The sequence below is a fragment of the Megachile rotundata genome, chromosome 1, assembly GCF_050947335.1.
Source record: "Megachile rotundata isolate GNS110a chromosome 1, iyMegRotu1, whole genome shotgun sequence".
Lineage (NCBI taxonomy): Eukaryota > Metazoa > Arthropoda > Insecta > Hymenoptera > Megachilidae > Megachile > Megachile rotundata.
This window is the reverse complement of record NC_134983.1, coordinates 3,751,965-3,778,367: the sequence shown is the minus strand read 5'-3', so window position 1 is coordinate 3,778,367 and position 26,403 is coordinate 3,751,965. Positions and strand designations below refer to the sequence as shown.

Below are 26,403 nucleotides of genomic sequence, written 5' to 3'. Positions count from 1 at the left end.
GTTCCACAAAAAAAGGAAATATACTCTGTCCGTGATGAGAAAAAGCCTTGCGTGTTTCTCTGTCTTACTACTAGTTATGTTCTCTGTCATTATTCTACACGTGACATCTCTACGTTGTCATAGACTACGTTTCCATCGAGGGTTCAAATCGGGTCAGAGTCGGGTTCGAGTCGGGTTGGGGTGAGCGCTTTTACGGTGGAAACACCAAAGGTTTAGTTGAACTCTACCCTACAAAATTTTAGGGTAGCGTTCAATTGGGTTCGGTGGAAACGACAAGAGTCGAGTTCGTGTTGCCAACATAACAAATCCAAATTGCATTGTGTATCACGTGTTGTATTAATCGGTGTAGAAGAGGTTATTATTACTTTTTGTCGGTGATCTTGTAATCTGAGAAATAATTTTTGTATGTTATTTTGATATTGTAAAATTAATATTGCTCTCCTTTATATGTCAGAATATGGTAGTTGACTTAGTGCAGTTGGTAATGTTCAACCCTGCCGCAACTCCAACCCGCTACTCAAACCCGACTCTAACCCGACTCTGACCCGATTTGAACCCTCGATGGAAACGTAGTCATATACAATATACACGATGAGGAAAAATGAAGGCATAAAAACAGCTGATGATATAAGAAATGTGCAAGATCAAAGCAACGTTATAATCAATTTTACTGGTATACTTATAAAATGTAATGATACATTAATAATATAATAATTTTTATTAAATTAAAGTTTATAATTAAAATTATGTAATTTGTTTCATTTTAATTGAAATTATATAATTAAAATGATTAGAATTGTTTTTACTTGTTCGTTTTTTAATCAAAGAATTTTGAATATTGAAAAAAAGTTTGTCATATAATGAGCTAATGTACTGGAATTAATGAAAACTTTGGGTGTACTGAGTATATGTACTTTCGGTTTCTCGTTGTCTCAATTGTGCTTGTGCGTTATCATAGATTGTACAGTGTGCAAACTTAGTCAACATATGCAGAAAGAACAAAACTTCGTTATATAGTCAACTTCTGCGGAACAGAGTATAGAATTGTTCTAAAATTATGTGTTTTTGATTCAATTAGTTGATATGGTGGACAAAAGTATATTGATAAGAAGAAGAATTAGTGATAGAAGTATACAAAATAAAAGATCACTTGGTATATTAAGTGTCAAAAATATTGCAAAATTGCATGCACGTTGCTCTTGGTTACTTGTCATACTCGACTAATCAGAGATGGGATGCGCAGAACGAATGAAAATTGATCGAACGGCGGATGGAGTGTACGAAGTGGGAGTATAAACAATAAACAAAAAACAAGCATTGTTTCACCGGGTTGAAAATACAATACGTACACAAAATTTAATTGTACACAATTACGAGAAGTAACAATATATGATTTTGTCATACATATATAATATTTTAAAATTTAAGAAATGGGAATTGTTGTTTCTCGCAACAATCTTAATCTCTTTAAAATGGTCTACAATCATTACAATCCGACCAGACATAAATTATTTAACAGAGATAGAGAAATGTCCAGCATGCTTTGGCATGTCTGCGTGTAATTATATTGATGAAGTAGATATTACGTTTCGTGATGTTTATTCCACGTTTTCTTATTTTTTTGGTGTAAAAAATATATTTTTTGGCACACTTAATAAAAATAAGGTTATATTGAAGAAGCTGGCACATACCTCTGAATTAAATGAATTCGACCGGCTGCTTTGTGAAAATGCAAGTTTATCTTATCTTTGTACAATGAATGCACAGAAAGAAGGTACAAAATTTGATGCCAATTTTTATGAACTTATAGAACAGCAAGTCAGTTTACATTTTAATCAGGATCATTTTAGTCATTTAAGACTATGTCCTAATGTTCAACATTTAAAGAATCTTTTACAGCATATATATATGAACAATAATAATGTTGATTCAAAAATGCTTGACATATATATTTGGGTATTAACAGTTCTTAATCCTGAGCCATTACTTTTACAGGTACAGATATTAATTTATAGGTACACATATTAATTATCTAAAATTATATTCATAATGTCTATATAATAGATTTTTGAAGTTCGCGCACAATATGTTTCATTACATGATGATAAATGACTTTCTCTCGTTGTTCAAATTTAGAAGTTACATTTTTTTCTACATTTTTGTTTGAATTTAGAGGATTTGCTCTGTATTAAATTATGTACCTGAGCATACTTTTATTATTGACTTTCACATAAAAGTTAATAATATTAATGATATTACCGTAAGAAATGTGATTGATAAAATTAAAATATAGCAGAATATAAAATATTAAATTAAAAAATTTGTTATGTTCAGCAATGAATAAATTTATAAATAAAGTACTCTTACTTGTGTATAGATATTATCTGCAGAGAAAAATTGGCCAGTACCAAAATATTTTGGCGCTTGTGGACGAATTGTAATTGAAGAATATGTTGGATTACCATTAACTGCTTATTACAATGAACCATGGTTAAATAGAGCTAAATTAGCATCTAGTCTTTTAAATGCTGCTCATATGTTTACCTACAGAGATGAAAATTTCAGTTTTTATTTAACTGATATATCAGTCGATAACATAGCAGTTGATTTAAATAGTAATGTAAAATTTGTGGACTTAGAAAATGTAATTATTGTTGATAAAAATATTGAAGGTAATATTATTTTTAATTTAATACAGCTTATTATTTAAGAAATAGTAGAAAGTATGAAGTATAAGACATATGTATTAATGAATAATTTAAAGATTTCTTAAATATATTTCTCAGAAAGATCACCACAGTGGAATAAGTTACATGTAAATATAGAAGATTTCAGCTGCCCTGAATGTTTGGTATTTTCTTCTGTTGAAATATGTAATCATAAAATTAGTGACCACAACTATTATGCAATATGCAAGGTTAGTGATTGATATAAAAAAAAAATAATATGCAGAACATTTTGTTACTAATTTTAATGAAAAAATTTCTTAATTTTCCATAAAAATATTATACTTACAGATACTGTTATCGCTAAACACAAATAATAGTATATTACCTGGTGGTCTTCTACATGATATACCTGCAAAAATATTAAAACAGTATCCAAACCTACAGTATTTAATAGAACAGTGTGTTAGTCCAGATGAATCCTTTACTAGAATAACTGCTGGAATGCAACTTAAGCAATTATTAGATATGATTATTAAATGATAATTTTATACATATGTACATGTAAGGATTTTTTCTTTCTTGAAGGTAAATTTTTATAACTACATTTATACATATAAACAGTTCTTACAAACCATGTGATATCAACGTTTTGTTAGTTTTATTAGTCATATTTGGTACTGTGATATATGATGTCCATGCTTCAATTGTTTCCAAATTATAAACAATATAGAAAACTTTGTTTAATAAAAGACGCTGAACATAAAAATTGTAAATATGTAGATACAATACAATAAGCTTTTTACACTAACAATAGTTAGCAGTAGATAAATCCAAATACCATGGCAAGCAGTACTACCAGAGAAATACCCTTTTCAATTTACATGTTGCAAAAGTATTCATAAAAGAAAAGGCAATGTAATTGCAAAATCAACGTTAATTATATAAATAATTTTGTTCCTGAGCTAAAATATTCCAACATTCAATAGCAAAACATTTGATACAAAAGCATGTCTTTAATTGAAAATATGTAGCATTTTGGCAGATGTAATTCGGAAATATACGTTCAGCAATAAGCCAACATACGTAAGTATTTATACATGTACTCATTTATATGTACAGAAAATTAAACGTGTCTCTTGGATTTGCTAACATTTCATGATTTCTTTTGAATTAGACATATAAAAAAATTTATATTGATTACCATGCATTTGTCTTTTATGTGTTATGATATAAAAAACAGTATGTAAGCAAGCTGATACATAAGATGAAAGCAAGACGAAAAAATGTAATGAATGAATGACTGGCAATATTAGGACCATATAAGTATTACATAAGAAATTGCAAAACATAAGCTGTCAAGTACATAATTCCTTGTGTACACACATGTACACTGATATACAAGCATACATCAACTTCACCTCAAATATAAATAGTATTATAAATCAGTGTCATTAGTATGCTCGTATTATGCAGCTAAGGTATGTCAATTTTAATTTTAGCAATTTATATCTCGGAAACTATTATTTTGCCGAGTTATGTGCTCATTCATGTTACTGTTCTCTGCATTGAGTACTACCACGTAATAGAGTTTCAAAAAAATAAGCTAGAAGTTGTTTCCCACAAGAATTCATTCATGTTCTTTAAGAACTTGGAAAAATTGGATTTGCAAATTTGAAAATTTGAGGATTCGGAAATTTAGAAATTAGAAAATTTAGGAATTTAGAAACTTTTACATTTGAAAATTCAGGAATTTAAAAATGTTTAGTTTTGAAAATGAAGGACTTGGGGATTTAAAAATTTCTAAGTTTGCATTTACTGCTGACGTCGGAACCAATTCGCCTTTACTCAAAGAAATTTGTATTTTTTATGCAAACATATTTCATTATAAGGCTCCTTAAATTTTAACTAAAGGTATATAAACCTGATCAGTTTTTTGAACTATTGAAGATACTGCAAGACATACAGTGACAATCGAGATGTGACGACAAAGGATTCAATACGGAGTTGTAAAATAGTCGATTTTTGATAAGATCCTGAAAAATAGCCTTAATCTAGATCGCGTCTTCCGGCTCCATTGACCTTGATGTAAAGTGATTCTTTGGCAGCGAATAAATACTTTTATAAAATGTAATTTGCATTTATGAAACCTGCCAAGTTAAAGATCTTGCGATTTTGCGTAGAATAGTCTTATATATAAGAAATATCTGGATTAGAGGTTAGAAAAGGTCACATCTTCAAAAGCAATTGTCCCCATTTGTCAATAACCTTTTAATTCGAAACCATTTCAGTAATTAAGTAGTCAAAAATTTATTTTCCTTTTACGGAAAAGTGAATATCAACTCAAATAATTTTATAATTATCTTTGAAACAAATTTTGTTAATATGCGATAATTTTATTAAAAATCATAATATTTCACATTAGGAGTATAGGAAAAACATTTGCGGCAGGTTTATTTTTAATTATTACATAGGAAGGCCATTCTAAATCTTGTGAAAAACTAAAGAACTGTAGATATAGATAATTCGTTGTATAATTTTAGAAATAAATTATCAAGTAGTAATTTATTTGCATTGATTGATAGAAAAATATTTATTTCTTAAGTATTTTTTATTATTGAATTGTTTTACCTAATTATGTAGACTATAGCCATGTTTTAACTTAGTCATATTAGTAAATACAATTACTTCATTTATCGTAAATTTTAATGTTTTAACTTTTAAATTTTACTGTTGTGATACAGTCATCTGAAATTTGAATAGTAATCCTCCAAAAGACCTTGTGCTTCAGGCTAATCGTGTTCGTTTTTGATTGGTTGCTGCTACACTGATTTGAACGCGAAGGAAAGACAAAGAAAGATCACCTAATTACAACAAGAACGCAGTAATAACTTCCAGTGGTGGAAAAATTTTAATTCATTTGTATGAATATTAAAATAACAAAATAAATATTTTTGTGCATTTAATGCGAAATATTAAAATTTACTGTGTTATTGCATCATTTTTCAAAATTTATTTTATGCATGAATAAATCATTATTTTAATTTATGTTTAATAACAGTACAGATTAAATTATTAAGAAGTTAATTGAGGGAAATGGATTTAAATGTATATGTCAAAATAATATTCACTTTTCAACATAAAATTGATACTCTAATAAAATAAATTTTAGTATTATGTAATAGAATTAATTTTAGTATTAAATGGATAAAAATAATATGCTGTTATATTATTAGGAAAATTTTGTTTCGTATAAATAGATTTGAGTTTTATCGCCGTAGATCAGTATGGCGAAACATTTTCCTATATATTCACTTAAAGATCATTAACATTGAAATGTTGCCTAAAAAAAAATTGATTCTATTTTCTAAACGATGTCATTTCGAAATTATATATTATATTTTCAATATTATTAAATCGTGCAGACAAGAAGAGACTTAGCTGACTGTATTTGTCGGTATTAGCAACTGTATACCCCCCTTAGTAATTAAATATTCATTTCATTTGATCGAAAATGGTAAATAAAACAATATACTGACTAAAATTTTAAAGCATTGAAAGTATTTCATTTACAATTACAAAGAGTGTTCTTTTATGTATTACAGATTTTATTATCATAAATTATTATTAAATACATATCGCTGTTTGGTATTGGTAGTGACTGAACTCAGAAAATCTAAATTTTAGTATTGTCAGTTAATTATACGTTTATTTTTCTTTGTTTTTTTTTGTTTTTTTTTTTTTAAATAAAAATAGAAATATAACTTTGTCTAAACATTAAATGTTGCGCTTGAAAATTAATATACTTAGAAATTTAGAAGGACCAATAATAACAACATCTTGTTTATGCAAAAATCTGTAAAGTGAAAAATATTTACTTTTTAAGATGATGCGAAAAAATTTTCATAACATTTTTTATTTTATAATAAGTAAAAAATGAACGATATTTCGGTTTGTAATCAGTTTATTTATGAATAGTTATCTTAATTGACATGCATTATATGTATCGTGTTATCAAGATTATATTTTATTACAAAATGTAGAAACAAAGTAATAGATAAAACAAAACTTTGGTTTATGTGAAAGTTATGAGGGTATCTTCAATAAATTAGTTTTAGAAATGTCTTTTATATATAATGTAAATCGTATATTTTTTAATGATAATATATCTGCAATACATTGTAATATTTTGCTTTTAATTCGATGAAAAATCACCAATGATATAATACTAATTTGTATTCCTTTCTCTAATTATTGTAATTGAGTTTTACAAAAATTGTAAATACTTTTTACATTAATTTTGTGCTATTTTATTCTATTACCGTGTGAATTTCGGCAAGATTTCAATTCAAACAGAATTGAATTATACATCAATATGCCGTCATTCTGAATGATGGCGGGAAAGTATTTTTTTGCAGGAGCACCTTCTGTTGCTTTGCTGATAGGTAATAATAATTCATCAAATATTATTCTCTGAAATTTGTAAATATTAGAATAGCATTAATATTTAATAATTAAGAAATGGAAGTATTTATTTTCTTATTTGTTATATCATAACATATTTAATACTATTTTCTCAGATTTGAAAAACTAGAAAAACCAGTTATGTTAGAATATTTTCAGTACTCAGTATTGTACAGAATCGTATATAGATAAACCCATTAGAAGACTCAATACTATTTCTTTATTATACTATGCAGAAAAGTTCCGAATACTTGCTTACGTCACTGTATGTGCGATAATAAAATTTATCTAAGGTGTATTTCAGCATAGATAAGACATACGAGAAGACATTTCACTTTTCAGTCTTTTGTTTCTCACGTGTGACTGCCATACCGACCTGGAAAAAGTGAAACTGATTGGAATATTATTTGCTTATAAGTAGTAGTTGGTATATCATTATTATTATTTATTTCTCATTCTGTTATTTATTTTTCAATCACGGTGAGTGTTTAGAGCATTTGGGTAAAGTTGTAAAAATTTATAATAGGACTCTAGATCCTTAGAAATTGGAGATAGAAAAATACATTGAATGATAGGTCTATTCCATACTTCACCTGTGATTTCAGTTTGAATACCAAGACGAAAAATAATAGGAAACATTTTTGAAATTCCAAACCGTGCAATGTAGTTGTTAATAACAGTTGTTAAACGTAGAGAGCGCAACAAAACAAGTTTCACTCGATGTCGGTATTTCAGATTATACGGCTCAGACTCCTGCAAGCTAACTGCTCTATTCTGCAGCAAATTCGTGGTAAAATAAAATATAATAAAAACATAGTTCGCAAGATACCGCAGTAGCCGAGCATGCTTAGTGGCTAACTGAGCAATGTGGCAGTCGACGGAAAAAGTCGTTGGTAGGAGAGGGTCCCGTTAAAATAAAACTTCGATTTTTCGCTGCTCCGTACACCATTATACGCGAATAATTCTGCTGTGGTGGCGCAATAGTAAAGCGTTGAGGAAGTAACCGTGCTGCGTGCTGTTCAGTTGGTCGCTTCGCCGGCTGTTAATGCTATTGTCGGCAGTTAATGCTTCCCGTTTCGAACGCATAGAATATTGATTGCACTCTGTCAGTGAACAGTTTTCAGTCAGCGAAGGATCGTCTAACGTGGTGTTTCGTGAGTCTCCAGAACGAGCAAGGTACCGATCATTGTGCTGCACGTGCAATTCAAGCGAACAAGAAAAAAGGAATCGTGTTGTCTTGTGTTGTAAGAAATTTACATATAGTATAGTCTCGTGCATATTCCTCTGTCAAACTACCGTGATATACGTGAACAGTCTTAAGATACTAAACAACATACAAAATATAATTTCTTCTTATAATTCGAGTCATTGATAACTCAGCTTAATAATTAATAAATTTAATAAATCAGAAAATGATATTGATCGTCGCGCCTATAACAGAAACTGTTCGTGCCAGGTGCAACTCCAAAATGCATCAAAATTAATCTGAACGTTCTGTTTTAAAATTGAAAACTAAAGGTTACTCCTCGTGGTATTATATCATTAATCAATTATTATTTACATCTGGTGTAATTTTAAACAATTGATTTGCAAAAAAAACCCATAAACCGTGCGATGTAGTTTTTGAAAGCTCCGCGTATGTTGACCGTGGCACGTTGCGTAGGTATAAATACGATCGTGTTGTGGCAGTTCACGCTGTTCCTATACGACATACGATAGTGATCGTAACATGTGCGATTCTGAAACAAAGAAGCTGCTGTCTCTCCTGCAACTTTTCTACAAAGATTGATTCATAACAAAGAGATTATCTGATCGCGGTGTCATCGATAAACGAGAAATTCATCGTAGTGCCATTCATCCAGTACAATTCGTAAGAGAGATTGACCTTGTTGTTTCGTGGAGATTTACAAGCGTGCGGAATTTTAATTTAACGAAAATACGAGTAACGAACAGGCTCATTTTAGCTTTCATACGCAAACGGATAGATGTCAGTCGCTCGCCTATCCCTAAAATGCAAAGTATTGATCGTGGCACCTCGTACGGCTCAGAAATAATGTTACTACCAATACCGTGGCTACCTTACGTAATTTCGAAATATAAAGAGTGCTCGTTTTAAGTTCGAAACGAAGAGGGTTCGAATACGAGTTGCATTTGTGAACGATCGTATCTTGCGTAGGTTGACAGTCTTGAAGAAATTCTTTGTCGAAAAGAGAGCATCATTTGTACCATTCAGTATTTGGAGAGATTTTCAGATATATATGTATGTATATATATATATATACATACATATATAAATATATACACATATATATACATCTGTTATTCGTGCTGACTTTTACAGTTTCGAAGTACAAGTAGCAGAATTCGGTGGATAGAGTGGGTGACATTGGAACATGGACATCAGACTTTTACTGTTAATTCTGGCGATTATCGGTGCAATGTTCGGTGCGGTCGCAACCAGATTCGGGTTTCCCGGATTCAACAAGATCGCACAGATCGTACTTGGTGTGGCGCTGCTTCCCGTACTATGCAGATTCCATCGGAAGCTGTACATCATGTGCAAGGTTCTGCCTCGTGATCTAAAGTAAGTAATAAATCATTTCTTGTTTATGTCAGACGTGAACTGATAGAAATAGAGCATAGACTTCGATAATCCGTTTCAATGATCCGTTTAGTGTCGCTGTTAACGATGCAAACTTGTCCTGTACTATGAAATTAGGGGGCCCGCGCTTAGACAGGGGATAACGAGATATCGATATTTTTTTTAGTATAAAGGAGGTACGCCTCCACTGGCAATATAAAGGTTACTTTTTTTAATAATCTCGCACCTTTATCATTTAAATAATAAAAAATTTTAATCTTTGTGTTTGGTACTCTGTTAATTATTTTGTTTTTACTCGTTTTTCCCTAACTGAAGATTAGTATTAAGAAATTTATTTATCTCATGGTAGGGGGACAACCAGATATTGGTATTTTTGAATTGATTCTCATTTCCCCTCGTAAAACATCATAATTTGAGGATTTATGTCTGCAATTGATAAGAGTCCAATTAATTATAAATTAATTATATAATATATTTTATAATTAATTAATTGTACGCATGTGACCTTAAACATTCAATTAAAAAAAAAAAAAAAAATATATTTCTAAAAGTTTTAAATAAAATAAATGAACTGTGCAGAAAAACATTTCATTCCATTTGCGTGAACGCGAATCCCGAAATTTGCCATCAGATGTATTGTTTTCATAGTTATTTATGTATTTAAATGGCAATTTATTAAACTTCCTCACACTTTGTTAAAATTATATAAATTAAGAAACACCTAACTGTTTGTTATATTCTGCTCCATGTATGCTGGATAAATTAATAGACTATGAAATTGTATTTATATTATTATTGATATAAATTTATATCAATTATTATTGATATAACTTAGATAATGTTATCAGAATTATTTATTTAAAAATATTTAGTACTTACATTTGTAATTTGCACGCGCAGAAAATAAATAAAAGATTTATTGATTAAATAATTGCTAATAATGAAATATAACATCATAAGTTATTAGATGTTTGTTAAGTTGTATAATCTGAATAAATTGTAAAATTAAAAAATAGTCATTTAGGTACAAGAACACGATAGAAAAATATTGAGAAACAAGTGCAATGAGATTTGAACGTAGTCTTTTGTTTGTAACAGTAAATTATTCATCGTTGAGTTACAACACAATACAAAAACTGATCTCTGCTCGATCAATTTATTTTAAACGATGTTGTTAAACGTTGTTCTCAAAATTGTTTCAAATTTTTACTTGGATAAATAAATTCTTTAATAATAACATTTAATTAGGGACAATAAAAACGCAAACAAATATATCAACGTCTTACCTCTTGTAAGCAGTAAAGGCACTTAACAAATTTTTCTAAAAAACAGTCTCTGAATACTTCGAGTGTTTGAAGTAAAATTTAGATAGTGTATACAAGGCCGTAAGTCACGAAACCATAAAGAGGCAGGTGTTTCTGTAAATAGATATAACTTCGATAAAAACGTCCATTTTAAATGCAGTTGAACTTGTATTGAAGGCAAAAGACTATATTTTCTGGCATTGTACGCTAACATTGCAATATATGTTTTGAAACATGAATGAATTTTTACTATTTCACGAGTTTTATAAGGGAAGATTAAAGTGCATAATGTCGTGGGTGTCGACTTCGATAAAGTCGTACGAAGACATCAAAAGGAATAAGAGTTAAGCGATAATTTTTTTTAGATTGAACTAATTTCGATAATTATTAGTGAATTTGTGGAATATTGAGTTTTCATAATTTATGATGTATAATCTTATTTAATGAATAACTAACGATTTATTTATACAATTTCTCCTGAACACTGTTTAACGGTGTATATTAGCATGAAATTCTTGTGATGTACTTAAAAAAAGAAATGAATTGCTTTTTTGATATTGTCAACGTTTTTTTAACTAGATATCCATTTGAAAAAGCTTTATTGTAAATAAAAATAATCATCATTTGATATTTCTTATTTTCTTAAATTTTTTCAAATTCCTAAATTTTCCAATTTTTAAGAAACAATATAGATTGCTAATTTTCAAACTTTCTAATTCCTAAATTCGCAAATTTTCAAGTCTTAAAATTTTTAAATTCATAAATTCTCAAATTCTCAAATTTTTAGATTTTCAAATTTCCAAATTCTTAAATCTCTAAATTCTCAAATTTCCAAATTCATAAATTTTCAAATTTCCATATCCTCAAAGATCTAAAACTCAACATGTTCCACATAATTCATAAATTTCCAAATGTCTGAATTTAAAAATGTTTAATTGTCCAAGTTTTCAAATTCTCAACTTGTTCAGGTACCAAATTGTATCATAAATTTCTAAAAATCTTTAAATTACTGTCTCGGTTTGCACGAAGTTATGAATCTAACTTTCTTTTCATTACACAACTTTCATTATGTAAAGTATTATGGCTTTATTAAGTAAATCCGGAAAGGTTATGTTGACATTTCTTATAAACATAAAAACGTAACATTATTCTTGTACGTGCTTAAGTGATTGTCTGTGAAAATATTCTCATTAAGGCAGTGCTTGAAGTTCAATTTCTAAAATGTTACAGGGTCACCTTAAGGGTCGGCTCTGGTGACCGAATATTTTGAGTATAATTTTTAGCGACTCTAATGGAAAATTAACCAGTTGAGTATGTTTGACGACTATATCCGTCATGGAGATGTGGCAGAATTTTGTGTCATGACGACTATATCTGTTATGCGTAAAATTTTGTTACAATTTTGATATTTAAATTGTAATTTTGACGAAAACTAAATTACATTCGTAAATTGTAATATGTTTAAAATGTTTAGAGGTCAATACGAAATGAAATAAACAAATAAAAAGTGCAAATGGTTTGAGATGGATTCATAAATTCTTGAGAGCTAACTCGTCATCGCTTGATTATCGCGACACACACTGGGGCGCGCTTTGCAAAAAGATCGCCCCAGTTATCTGGATAACAAGTTCCGGCGATCTTTGTTTATCTTATGTTGTTTAATCAGAAGGGACAAGGATAGTTATTTGATTTCCAATAATGTGCAAAAATGCAACTTCAAATTGAAACCAAGAGGCAATTGTTTGTCATGATTTCTTTTCCAAAATATTCTTTGCACAGTAATCCATCAATCCTTAATTTCACGAGAAATAAATTTTTACAGAAGAATTTTTTTCACGTCCCATTTAAAAAAAGAGCTCTTTACCGACTTAATTAATTGTACAAAGAATATCATTTCACTTCAATGTTTTAAGGTTATGGTTATTAGATCCCTTTGTTTGTTATTTCCAGTTAAATAAGATAAGCAGTTGATTAGGAATGCGGACATGGTTGTTAACTGATGCATTTATCTCACAAAAGAATAGAAATGTTAAAACTATTTTGCGGTCAATTAGCTTTAAATGATTATTATATTTCTAAACAATATATTCTAAAGTTATCCCTTTTTCTTCAGTACTGAACTCTGAAATATTTAACGTTCACATGTTCTATGCGACAAAACTTATTTTCTACTTTTTAAGATAATTAAATAACTTTGTCATCTACATTACTTTTAATTGTACTGATAAGTATATACATGTATGTGTATATTGATAAGTTGACATACATACGTTATAGTTGTTGTTTGCGGGCCAAACTGTAAGTTAACTTTTAAGGATCCATCGTCATTTAATTTGTACGCATCTGTGGTACTTGTATTTTTGGATTTTATGAAAATTATTAAAGACGTTAGTCTCACAAACCATATTTTAGAAATAAATATGAGTAAAAGGAAATGGGGAGCAATGTTAAAAATTTTAACATCAATATTTTATATAGAAGATATTTAGGAAGAAATGAAATTGATTACAAAAATTATGTACGTTGAAAAAGTACTATAGAAATGTTGAAAAGATCAGGAGTAGTTGGTTAAGAGAAGAGATAAACAATACTAGTTTTCCAAGCATAAAAATAGACTTTGATAAATTAGTCACTGAGCACATCATTTGTAAAGAATCATTCAACAAAGATTAGGTTAGGTTTGTGCGAAGAAAGAAAGTATCGATCATTTTATTTGTAGATGTATCTGTAATTGTAAACATAACTAAATGAGCGTTTTACGTTATTTAAATATTATTCATGCAACCTTGAAATTTACTAACTGATTAGCTGGCTGTTACTGGACAAATTTTCGTGCGCTGAAAACTATAATTCTTTTTATCTTTCTGAATGATTGTGACGAACTTTACGAAAAATGGTATATCCCCTTTTATTTGTAAAAGGAGATCTGTATCACGTTGTTCAAAATTGATTTTTATCATTAGTCCGAGGTACGGTAATCTAGAGTTACTATATGGCTCTCTATACATTAAAAACTAATATAAAATATACTATAAACTTTGTTAAAAAGTAAAATATATCATAAAGTATTTATATACTAATATAAATATATTTTCCCGCGCGCACTCAAAAGTTAGTATATGGCGTAAAATTATCATCTTAAACTTTGAGCTCAATAATTTAAATTTCAAATATCGCTCAAAGCCATTTAAAAGTTGACAAGATAAGATGTTTTAATTATTTTTCTATTTATTTAAAACTTATTTATAATAACTATGAATAGTTATCCTTTATATTAACCGATTATATGTAATCTATCGAATTTATAATTTATGTACACTTTTATGTATTTAGTTTAAATCTTAAACTTCTTTTTTGTCAAATAATCATCTTTGTTATATTATATGATGGATATTCTTTTGAGTATTGTACTACCTGCAATAAGTATCATAATCGATCCTCGTTTTTCGTTACACATTTATTAAATTCTTCTATCAATGCTACTTCTCGCTCTAGCATATCATTAACAGCTTACAAAGATTTCAATATTTCTTTACAGTTCACATAACTTTCATTTAAAATCCATAAATCAGGATGTAAATCGAGAAAATCATTTGGTAATTCGAACTGTTCAAATACAATTATTGATTTTTGTCACAAAGTCATTAAGATCTTTTATAGACAATGAGTGAATATTGTTTGAAACCAGGTAATATCAAAACTTTGAACAATCTTCAAGTTCACTATTCTTAAACACTTTCTTAATTAATTAACCTTACTTGTTATTTATTAATTCAGCTATGTAAATATGGTTAAATCAGCTGATTGACATTACTGCGAGACTTAATACTAACAGATAATTTCGTGTGCAATTTTGTCGTAACGACATTTGTAATCATTTAAAATTTAAATTACAGTTAAAAGTCAATATGGCAGAAAATCAATATACCGACAGAAAATTGCTCTGAGTGACCTTCTAAATTTAAATTTTTCAGCTTAAAATTTGGGAGGATTAAAAATTAAATATATAAATCTTTAGAGAATGAGATCGAAAATAAAAGTTTGTTTTTAATCATTCTAATGCATAAGGGTGTTTCTGAAGTATGATACGAATTAAAAAATGGTACTTCATACAGAGTTTTACTAGCAGTAGCAAGTTACGTGTTCACGCATGAAGAAGCAGGAATTATAGTTCCCGATGGATCAATCATAGTACGCAGGAAAGAATTATCGTTTTATTGTGAAAGAGCAAAGAAAACATAAATGTGTTAAGATATATTTCAGAAAGTAGCATCAAACGAATTTAAATACTATTTAATGGCTACTTTAAATATCAATGTGTTAAATGTTAAATTGGTATCTCGTTTACGTCAACCCTTTGTTACATGTGTTGTCAATATGTAATATATACTACTAAGTCATATATTTTGTCGAACATACTTGAGTAACAAAATTTTTAATCAAAGAACGTATAACCTTTTCTCTTACCTTTTGTAATTACAATTTTTTGCTTCTATCTTTTAAAATATTAACCCCTTCCCGTACTTTGACGAGTCTTACTCGTGACGCACTTACAACTTAAATGTGACAAACTTTATTCAAATTTTGAACACTCTTCAACTTGGAATTTAAGTCCATCTATAAGTTGCATTATCAAGGATCCTTGAATATAAAATATTCACATTTTAATTTTCTTTGTTCGTTTTAATGTTTTAGTCCTGAATAGTTAGTCTTGACTGACGCATCTGATAAATAAATGGCACGGGAAGGGGTTAATACAAAGTAATATTACATAATTGTTTTTTAAATACATTTTCTTAATAGAAAATATTTGTTTATTAGTGTCACTGATGAATGTTTAAAAATACATTTTGTTTTTTCAAAATTGAAAGCATGCAATAATTTGTACAATAAAGCTTGCAATTAAATAGTTCTTTTCTGTTCACTTGAGGTACAACTTACTTTTTTTATGTCTTTATGTTCTTTTCACTCTTATCTGAAAAATTCAAGATGCGAAAGAATTAAACAAACTCCGCTCATATATTGACAAGAAAGTATATATTTTAATTCACAATATGAACATTACTTGTAAATTTAATAAAAATTCCAAGGCAGAATAAAAAAATATCGGAAATGTTTTTTCACTGTAAGCATAATATTTTATAGTTGATAAACTATGTTGAAAAATAGGAAAAGTGTATATGAAATTTTTTGATAAGAATAACATGTTGAATATGTGAAGAAAATTTGTTGAATTTCTCACCGGATACTTTGTATGTTTTTATTACAAAAACGCTACGCTATGCACAATAAATTATACATTGCAAGTGAAGTGAGCTACTCAAGGAAAAATCGTAGTGCAGAAAATTCATTGATATTTGTTTCGTTAATTTTGCTATTTATAAACTTTAAAATTTAGAAATGTATAACTTTTGAAATTTAGAATTTAGAAATTTAGAAGCATCGAAATTTAGAGTTTTAGCAATTTAAAATTTTGAGATTTAAGAGATATTAATATTAACAAAAATTGAAACTTAGGAATATGTGGATTTGAAAATTTAAGAATTCAGAAATTTCCTAGATACTTTTAGTTGAGTATTTTAAAATTGAAAACATTTGGCAATTTAAGGTATAAAAGTTTGGGAATTTGGGAACTTGAGAGAATTGGAAGTTTGAGAATTTGAAACTTTGAGCTACCAAAAATTTGAATATTATAGAATTTGGAAATTTGAAGTTCTAGAAGTCTAGAAATTCGAAATTAAAAGTTTATACATTAAAGAATGTCAGAATTTACGAATTCGACATTTCGAAAACTTAAGAATTTGGAATTCTGCGTATTTTAAACTAGAAAATTCGAAGACTTTAATGTTTTGGGATTTGAAAATTTCGAAATTTGTTTATTCGTTGATTATCTAATTTTAAAAACGTACAGAAAAACGAACATATTTTTTTTTTCAATTAAAAAAAAACATGTTCGTTTGTTTCCAGTAAAGCTAAGGTTAAAACATGAAGATAATAGATATTTGTATGCAAAAATTTAAATATCCTGAAATTACGATAAAGAAGAAAAGTGATACGTGAATCATGTGGAAAATTTGCAAAGAATACTGAAACAAACTTCATTTTTGTTATGAAAGATAATATTAACTTAAATAAAAAACAAAACAAGTAATCAGTTATCTTTTATTATTCTAAAGCTTATTTTATATGATATTTTTTTCATATGTTGAGAATATTGCTCGAAAATACATTGAACCTAATTTTCTATACTATTATCATTACAATGTATTTAGAATAATAAAAATATAACTTGTGCTGTTATGTAATATTAATGCATATAAGGATACTATGTCTTAAGGGGTAACACCACTCTAGGATTTTTAGAAAGTCGATTTTTTTTTTCTTTGCTAAAACAATACTTTAAGGTCTTAAGAACAGAATGCCGTTTGATTTATAGTGAAAAACAAATTTTAATTGGTTCAATTATCAATTTTGCCGCAGCGCCTCAGAGCGCGCACTCAGTACTCGCGCGGTATGTTGCAATTCATCGCTTTCATATTATTGTTATCATTTAAAATAATAAGTTTACTTGTTACCTACAAAACAAACAGAAGCATCTAGAAACCTGGAGAAGGTGACAAACACTGATCTGAATAGCCAAATGTATAGTACAAGCATTGCAGATTAGCGGCGAATAGAGAATTTAGGGATCAAAATGTTCATAAAACTTCAAACGCGTTTTTCTCGAAACCAGTTTCTTCAAATTGGGAGGACGGATTTCTCGGTAACTATTGCATGGATTGAATTGAAATTTTTACAGTAGCTGCACAACAATATTGTCCTTCGAAGTACGTAGCCGTTTTTTGATTGAACGTAAACTTTTTTTTTTATAAACAATTTAGTGCTCATTTTTCATGCAAAAAGTCCATTCATTCCTTAAAAAACGCATAATTTCCACAAAAATTGATTAATCAAAAAACCCCTACGTACTTCTATAGCCAATGGTATACAGATTCTAAATTTTTTTCATTTTTTATTCCGGGACTCACACATGGCGAGAAATCCGTCCTCCCGTGGCGGTGTTTTTCCAAAACGTGTTTCCGACGATGGGCTCTGTCGCCACCATTTTGTACGAAACTGACAATAAAAAAATATTTTTTTGTAGTTCAATATGTGTTAAATAAACCCATTGAAAAGAAATTCTTTTCCGTTTGTCGTTCTTTCAAAATAAATTGTCAAAGTTGGGCCTCTTTTTCGGGCTCTAGAGTGGTGTTACCCCTTAACAGGAAGAACAAAAAATAAATTTAATTATAGCTTGCTTTTGAATATTCAAAGACAAACACATTAAATAATAAGTTATGCGAAGATAATAATATTTTATAATTTATTATTGTTAAAAAATTTGGCTATCTAACTTGCTTTTTAGAAACGTTTAAACTACTACGACATTTCCGGACGTTTTATGATCATTTATGTTTAACTATTATCACTTATTGAAACTAAAGTAGAAAAATGAATAAGTAAATAAATTATATGTAAAAATAAAATGAATATATAAATTATATTGTTTATCTCAGAAAGAATTAACATACATTCTGACAAAAGCTTCATAATAATTTTTATAATTTATAATGTCTAAGATATAAATTTAAGATTTACCATTTTTATGAATTGTGCAAATATTGTGTTAAGTACTACAAAACACAACAATGCTTCGTATTTTATAATATAACACTCTTCCGACTGAAACATAAATATTATTATTATTCCTTACTAGTGGAACGCCCCGTGCTATGAACAGGGAATTAATCAGCTAACCTTGACCCCCTGCGCAGCCCTAAACCGTAAGAAATATACATGCGCAGTAAATTTTTACAAAGAAAGTAATCAAAGAAAAAGTAATCGAAGTAGGCACAATTATGACGTAATTAGTTTTTATGCATCCCTTAAAAAGCGTCCCTTAATAAATGTTTTACTGCACTACCATTGTAAGAGTACACATATAACATTTTTCTGCCTTGTTTTCGAGCATGCGTACAACGTCTCAGCGTAACTCATGGACATGTGGCTGCGTTATATGATTTATAATGAAATATTTTATGCGGATGCAAATAAATTGTACTCCTTTTTTTGTTAAGATATTGCGATGTCCCATGTTAGGTACAGTTACCCTAGCGAATCTGAAATTTGAGAATTTCAGAAGTTCAGAAGTTCAAAATTTCAGAATTTCAGAATTTCAGAATCTACAAATTTTATAATGTTGGAAGGCACCCGCACTAAATCAGAGGAAAAGTGGTCCCAGTCAAATTGGCTGAAATTTTAGTTTGATGTAGTACTGTTCTGATCAAAAGTGTCAATAGCTACGAATTTACAAAGTGCTAGTTTGCACGATGTGTGATTCCAAAATGTTGAAATCGGTGGTAGTTCGTCGTGAAAATCCATTAGTTTCAAAGCTTTGCAACATGTTTATACACATATACATATATGTATGATTGTACGTATATGTGCATACTTGCTCGCATGTCTGTATTTGTATACATTGTGACGAGTCTAAAATAATCACACAATTCAACTTTATTGGTTTTACCGAACAATACACTCTTCTCTGTACTTGATTTCTTTTTAGATTTTTTTTTTCAAATAATTCGGTCTTGAACAGAAAAATAATACCATATTTTTAAGACAACATTGAAAATCGCCGCTAACGAGCTAACATTTAATAATCAAAATAATTATTTATAAATAAATCCAGTACAAGTGGAAATATTATTTATTTCTTCATTTATTACGACATAACGAAAAATTTCAGATATCTTTTGACGTTCTGTTGATGAATAATTTTAACTTATCGAATATTATTCTTTCAGATTTGAAACATTAGTATTCATAAATAAACACCCTATAAGTGGAAATATTACTTATTTCTTTATTTTTTGTATCATAAAAAGAAGTTTCAAATATTTGTTGACACTTCGTTGATGAACAATTATAATTAATCAAATATTATTCATTTAGATTTGAAAAACTAGAATTCTCATCATGTGAAAATACTTTTAATAATCAATTATGCATAAATAAACTTCTGAGAATCGTTGAAATTATTTATTTTTTTATTTGTAATAAAAACAGTTCCAAATACTTTTTTACAACTTCGTACGTGTATCAAATACTGAAAAGGAGAAAATACAGGAAGCAAAACGAAGAGTTTTCAAAGAAGATACTATATATGTCTTCAGGATAAGCTAACTGCAAGTCTAAGAATCCTATTTTACCGCTCATACGACATAAATTGCCTTATACATGTCAAGTTACCAGTGCTAGGTACAACGCAGGCGACGATCCAATTAAGCCAACCCTCCTCTCACCGCAAACTGCGAACCGTTGAAAAACGTATTCTAAATTTTTCCACCTACTCTACAAAGCTAGAACTTCGTTTCGTTTAAATGGCCATAAATAAATGTACTGTTGGATTTTAATGCACGTATTTGTTTTCTGTTAACGGACCTCTTCTTTGATCAACGAGCGTAGCTTTACTGGGGTCATTGACCGACCAGCGTTCAAGAAAGAAATAGTCTGCTACATGGATGGGTGGCGATAGATAAATATTGTCGTTCTAGATAAAATTCATTCCAAATATCAATTAAAAAGTATGTGTAGGCGTGTGTACTTAGCATGAGGTTTCGCGTACGATCACTTTTATAGTAATCGCAGGCAAGGGGCGAATGTACAATTTCTGGACTCTATGAGGATTTTTGTAGTATTTATTGCTGAACGTGACGAGGCTGCATTTGTTCGTTTGTCTACACGCTACAGATTGTAGTTTTGGGTATTTTAATTTGAAATTTTGAGGGTAGACTCGTGAGACACCGTAAAATAGCTGTATAGATTTTGGCGGCAATCCGATCATCGTCGAATCGATGAAAAACCGTGTTTTGGTATCGTTTGCGATAATTTTTTACACATAGAATCGATTGGAACCACGTTAAAAACCCTATAACTCATCGTTGACGATAAAATTTCCTTGTCATTGATGTTAGTCGTCGTTAAATTAACAATATTCGTATTCGGTATCGTTTTCGATAGAGTCAGACACGTTTCATCGTATGGAATGATTTTAAAATCTGTACGTCTGATTCTACTTTATATGTTTATAGCAGGCGTTTACATTGAAGAGAAGTTTCTTAGAAAGCCATGTAAATCGGAATTAAATCAGTAAATATAGTTCAAATTAAATAATGTTGCTTTCATTTTAATCAGAAAAAAGTGAAGAATTTATTTATTAATTTGTAAAAGTTGTATAATAAAAATCAAAAATAAAGAAGTTCTATCTTCGCATCGACATGGTCGAAATGTTCACTTTTACCCTTTCTTCTTGTAAGCCGGGCTTTTAAAAACTGTATAAAAACGAAATGGTATAAATAAAATATCGTGTGTATTACGGGATAGGTATAGTATAACTGGAACGATGTGCTATGAATTCAAACACAATTACTTAAAATTTCATTATATTATCACAGACAACTCTCTTATATTGGTGTTCACGATCGTACCACATTTGATTAATCAAATTCTATTTAACTTGTGAGATTGGTATTGAAATATTCGCAATAAAAATTGTAGGTTTTAGTTAATTACAAATGCTTATCATCGAGTACTGCAAACTTACTTTATATGGAAATAGTATTAATTGCTGCTGTTAGGTTTATATAGCTTTTTGAAGCTTTGTATATTTGGGCTTTTATACACTTCGAAATTAAAAAATTTGTGAAATAAAATTTGAACAGTCAAAAAATTTATGAAATAAAATTTGGAGAATCTATAAATTTATAAAATAAAATTTAGTAGTTTTTCAATTTGGGTATTTAGGACTTTGAGAGTTTGGATGTTGGCACATTTTTAAATTTCAATGTATGAAAGTTTGGGATTTTAAGAATTTAGGTATTTAAAAATTTGGAAATTCATAATTTGGAGCGTTGGAAATTTAAAAAGTTTAGAAAATGACTTTTCGGAAATTTCAAATTTTTCAATTAAAACAATTCTAAACGCCTATTATAAAATACATATATGCAGTGTCCTATGTCTTACAATAACAAAATTTCAAGAATTTATTTCAAGAAGAATCGAATTAATTTTGTAAGCAATTTTTTGATAACAATTAAAAGCAAATGCTTTAAGCGAAGTACTATTAAAAATGATGCTTTTTATTATTACAGCGTCGTGTTGCTACTCTTTTCCGTCTATTTTTTTAATTTTTCAGATCTTATTAACTAACCGCGGAAACGAATATACAGCTACATTTGAGTCCTTTCTTACAAGCTTTTTTTTAAAACACGTTTTATTTAATTGAATCCGGAATTTAAGAATATTTTATGATGCAGTTTCTCTTTATGACTTCCATTTATGTTTCTGGTTGAGTGAGTTTCTCTTTACATGAACTCCTACTTACGGGATGTGTACGGAAGAAAAGTGAAATTTCCAGTTTACAAATTTTCGAGATGTCGAATGTATAAATTTAAATATCTTTGCATTTTCGAATTCATAAATTAACAATTTTTAACTTCACAAATTTTAAAATGTCAACATTACAAACTTTCAGATTTTCGATTTTGGAATCACAAATTCGCAATGTTGGAAAACCGGATTCAGATAATTCGGGATTAACTTTAAATAGTTAATTTTATTTCCACACAAATATCTTACAACAGTTAACTAACGAGTTTAAGAACTAGCACGGTTGAGTTGCGAATGAATTCTGACGAGACGGAGTAAAAATCGTGAAAAAGAAACCTTTTAGGAAAATGCTTATTGGTTGAAACTATTTAACGAGGGTGGAGGAAAAGAACAGGGATTCGACAAAATATTGAAAGAAAGTGGATTTCGAGAGGTGGTAATTTATGGGTACCTGAGTGGACTAGGACTGATGACAGGAAGGGACCCAAGGTTAAGGACAAGGAAATAGCACATTTTCAAATTTACAGATTTAATATAGAAATTTACTAATTTATATAATTTTATATCTTTGTGATTCGATTTTAGGGAACTAGATATTTGTACATTTTCAATCTGTCACGTTTACAAAGGGTTAATTTTCAAATTTCGAAATATCAAGTTTAAAATTTTTATATTTAAAAGTTCAGATTCGTAAATTTTCTATTTTTCGATTTCAACATTTCTCATATAAAGTATAAGAATTATTGTTTTACAATTAAATACAAAAAATACTTTTCGAAGTATTTGAATTAAACTTTACAAGAATCTCTCGATCATCGGTAATACTATACAATAGTGTTATTTTAACTATCGTGCGATCCGTTATCAATGAAAATACCTACTGATCACAAATGCTTACCATGCACTACTTGTGGCCATCACGTGGTTACACCTGCTATAATTACATGTTCGATACACCAGTAATGTGCACAATTTTGTACTATTTCGACAATGTTTAGTTTCACCGTATTTTCGATTATATTATTACAATTCTTGTGCAAATCTCATAAACATTTATTAGGGTTGTTTAAATATAGGCTAAAATCTAAATATGAGCTAGGTGATGCATGGAGTTATGTTACGGGCTCTATCTGGTGGGAATAGTACAATATAAAACTCTGATTCAGGAAGAAAAGATGCTGAGGAAATGAGATAGCAACTTATTATCATTATTGATTCGTTATCTTGTAGAATGTGTAATTTCATTTAGTTTATTACTATTTTATTCCTTTAACAATAATCTGTACAACTATGAATTAGTTCGTTAAGATCCCAATATTTCTGACATTATAAAATTATTTAATCATAAGTTATGTAATGAAAAATATTACGTAGTAATAACTGCCAGCGCTTTAGGTGGCCCTGAGCTAATGGTATAAATACGAATTATAAACCTATTTCCATGGGTTATTTAGTATTTAGGCCATGTTTTAGTATATTTTAAGATATCCAAAATTACTCTCAAGTTATATTCAACAAGATAAAAGGAAGTGTTAGAATGAAAAGAGCTTTAGATTAAGCGTGTTTATCTTGTATCAAGCCACGCAATGCCTGTGCATGTGTTCGAAAGGAAATATACATTTATGACCATCGTAAATTAATCATTAATATTTAAATTTATTTTTGTCAGCATTTTTAACATATTTTTAAGTACCTCACTCTGAAAATGTACATTTTTACTCTTCATTTAGGTTATTTTGGGAGTAATTCATATTTATGTTATACTGTTAAAAATAACCATCTTTACTTTTATCTTAAATACATCATTTATAACATACATTATTTAGAACGTTTTAGTAATTGTTATGTTATATTTTAATAATACTGAATAAACTGTATTTTGAAATGAAAACATAGTCTATTTTAGACTATTTCCTCTGCAAATATATGTGTGATCGGTTTATTCGGGGTTCATCGATTACGATTGGGCGTGATCGGGCGAGCGGGAAACGTGGACGATTGGCGCCAAGATAGTTCGGCGGTATTATGAGTTGCCGCGAAAATTAGCGAGGGAACGAAGAATTAGCTAGCATTTGTTTCCTTTTACGCGGGAACCCAGGGTGAACGAGGAAAACGGCGTGGCGTCGCGGGTCAGTCTCGTTGTAACGTTGAAAGTAGGAAGTCGTCCGAAAAGTTGTATCAGTGTCCGTATTTGATTTTTATATTTCGTTGATTATTATACTCTTGTTAAATTATTAAAATTATTATTCTGTTATTATTATTCCCAAAAAAAACTAGTAATCCGTCAACCTCGATTATTTCCGATCCTACATATATGTGGGAATTGTCGCATATTTGAAAATCAATTTGGTAGAGATTACAGTATTCACTCTGTAAATGTTACTTTTGCCGGTCTCGATTGTAACATTTACGGTAGAGGTCCTACATTTTTTGTAGTGTGCCGAACGTAGAAAGAGACAGCGATACAAAAGACAAGGAGGGATAGAATTTTGAGCGTTCGGCAAACATGAAAGACTCGTGCGTGTTCTGTCTTTTAAATTTAAAAATTAAAATTATTTATTTTTGGTTTTTCGTCAATGGAACTTTTACCATCGTATTTGTCTCGTTTTTCTGATTAAAATGACACCAAACACGATATGATTACGATCGTAATTACTTATGTAACAAGCCATAAAAATTTGGGATGTAACATTTACGGTAGAGGTGCGAATTCCTTCTAAAGGCTTGCTATACAAGTAATTATGATTTTAATTATACCGTGTTTAGTACCATTTTAATTCGAAAAACGAGACGAATACGATAATCAAAGCTTCATTGATGAAACCCCAAAAATAAAAAATTTTGATTTTTGAATTTAAAAGACAGAAAACGCACGAGTCTTTCATGTTTGCCGAACGCGTCAACTTTCTGCTTCTCTTTCTTTTCCATTTGCCATTTAATGTCATTTAGTGTCATTTTAATCAGGAAATCTAGACAAAAAGAACAGTAAAAGTTTCATGAAAAAATAGTAAGAAATAAGAAAGATGTAATCTTTTCCTTTGCTTGCATTAGTGTGTGTCTCACCGATATTCGTTTCTCGTCGTTTCGGCGACTGATTGTGTTTCATTCTTGACTAATTTCGAGGGAGATCCCCCCAGTAGTAGGGATAGAATTTTAACATTTACGGTAGAGATCTTTTTAACATTTACGGAGTGAATACTGTAATAATAAATAGAGGGCGGGAATATATAAAACTGTCCTTGGGAAACTAATATACTTTTATATTTTACATTCTCGGAAATTACGGAAAATAAAAAGCATCTGAAACCTTAATCTAATTGAAAAATAGCACAAAGTATCGATTTCTTATGGTACAGATAATTTCAATTTATCTTAGCCTTACAAAATTAAAAAAGTAGATAATAAAAATATTTCCTCTTACGAACCAATGTTATTCAATCCGGTGAGACCCAATTATATAAATTTAATGTATGTAAGATTTCAAAATGAAACAAAGTTGAACAAAAGCGTAGCAGGTCCGTATAAACTAAAATCAATGAATTATTATTCAAGTGAATTATAAAACAATAATATTATGAATGATTTAATTCATTATTGAATACGTTCAGAAAACGAAAGCATATAAAAGATAGCTGAAAGCTTGTATTGGAATAAAAATTTATTTTAATTACTTTAATTGCTTTAATTACTTTAATGACTTTAATTATTTTAATTTACTTTAATCTTACTAGCCGTACCTTTTATAAACACGCGATCTTTATTATTGTGAAATATGTGACGTGTATCTGAAAGTGTAATAGTTATTCAATATAATACATTATATTTCAAAGGATTTTACAGAGCTGAAATGAGAAAATACATAATTGAAAGATATAGTGCGCAACTTATTTTTGATATACACTGCTGGCCAAAATTAACGCACCACTTTCTTTAGCCG

At 29.2% G+C, this 26,403-nt stretch overlaps 2 protein-coding genes and 1 long non-coding RNA gene across 14 annotated transcripts in view; 2 read left to right on the top strand and 1 right to left on the bottom strand.

The window, feature by feature from the left end:
- Positions 1–185: 185 nt before the first annotated feature.
- LOC100877887 (divergent protein kinase domain 2A) lies at positions 186–6,220 on the top strand. 9 transcript variants are annotated; one of them, XM_012288160.2, is made up of 6 exons: positions 186–354; positions 455–688; positions 1,079–1,995; positions 2,378–2,672; positions 2,787–2,917; positions 3,018–4,800. In XM_012288160.2, the coding sequence occupies exons 3-6, from the start codon at positions 1,390–1,392 to the stop codon at positions 3,207–3,209; spliced, it is 1,224 nt and encodes a 407-aa protein (XP_012143550.1). In that variant the 5' UTR covers positions 186–354; positions 455–688; positions 1,079–1,389; the 3' UTR covers positions 3,210–4,800. The 9 variants fall into 9 exon arrangements, 4 of the variants coding, with proteins under 4 accessions (XP_012143550.1, XP_076386782.1, XP_076386779.1 ...); XM_076530667.1 differs by lacking the exons at positions 186–354; positions 455–688 and adding an exon at positions 5,511–6,220 and having other exon boundaries at positions 798–1,995; positions 3,018–3,254; XM_076530664.1 differs by lacking the exons at positions 186–354; positions 455–688 and adding an exon at positions 5,458–6,220 and having other exon boundaries at positions 798–1,995; positions 3,018–3,254.
- A 500-nt stretch (positions 6,221–6,720) lies between these two features.
- Positions 6,721–7,863, bottom strand: LOC105662813 (uncharacterized). The gene is made up of 3 exons (XR_001096360.2): positions 7,724–7,863; positions 7,390–7,506; positions 6,721–7,139 (listed from the first exon to the last, which is right to left on the bottom strand). It is a non-coding gene; the product is annotated as an uncharacterized LOC105662813 (long non-coding RNA).
- A 130-nt stretch (positions 7,864–7,993) lies between these two features.
- Positions 7,994–26,403, top strand: part of LOC100879898 (long-chain fatty acid transport protein 4) — a 76,686-nt gene continuing 58,276 nt past the window's right edge. Inside the window, exons 1-2 of one of the 4 annotated variants that reach the window (XM_076530572.1) lie at positions 7,994–8,306; positions 9,472–9,714. In XM_076530572.1, the coding sequence (XP_076386687.1) occupies positions 9,524–9,714 (191 nt within the window). In that variant the 5' untranslated portion in view covers positions 7,994–8,306; positions 9,472–9,523. Of the gene's footprint in view, positions 8,375–8,807; positions 9,001–9,040; positions 9,391–9,471; positions 9,715–26,403 lie in introns of those variants that run through there. The other 3 variants (XM_076530577.1, XM_076530584.1, XM_076530587.1) reach the window with 3 other exon arrangements.

Coding starts and splice junctions, on each gene's coding strand:
- LOC100877887 (XM_076530667.1), top strand. CDS start 1,390: ATGATTTTGTCATACATATATAATATTTTAAAATTTAAGAAATGGGAA. Junction 2,673..2,786: donor TGTTGATAAAAATATTGAAG/GTAATATTATTT, acceptor TATATTTCTCAG/AAAGATCACCACAGTGGAAT. Junction 2,918..3,017: donor ACTATTATGCAATATGCAAG/GTTAGTGATTGA, acceptor TTATACTTACAG/ATACTGTTATCGCTAAACAC.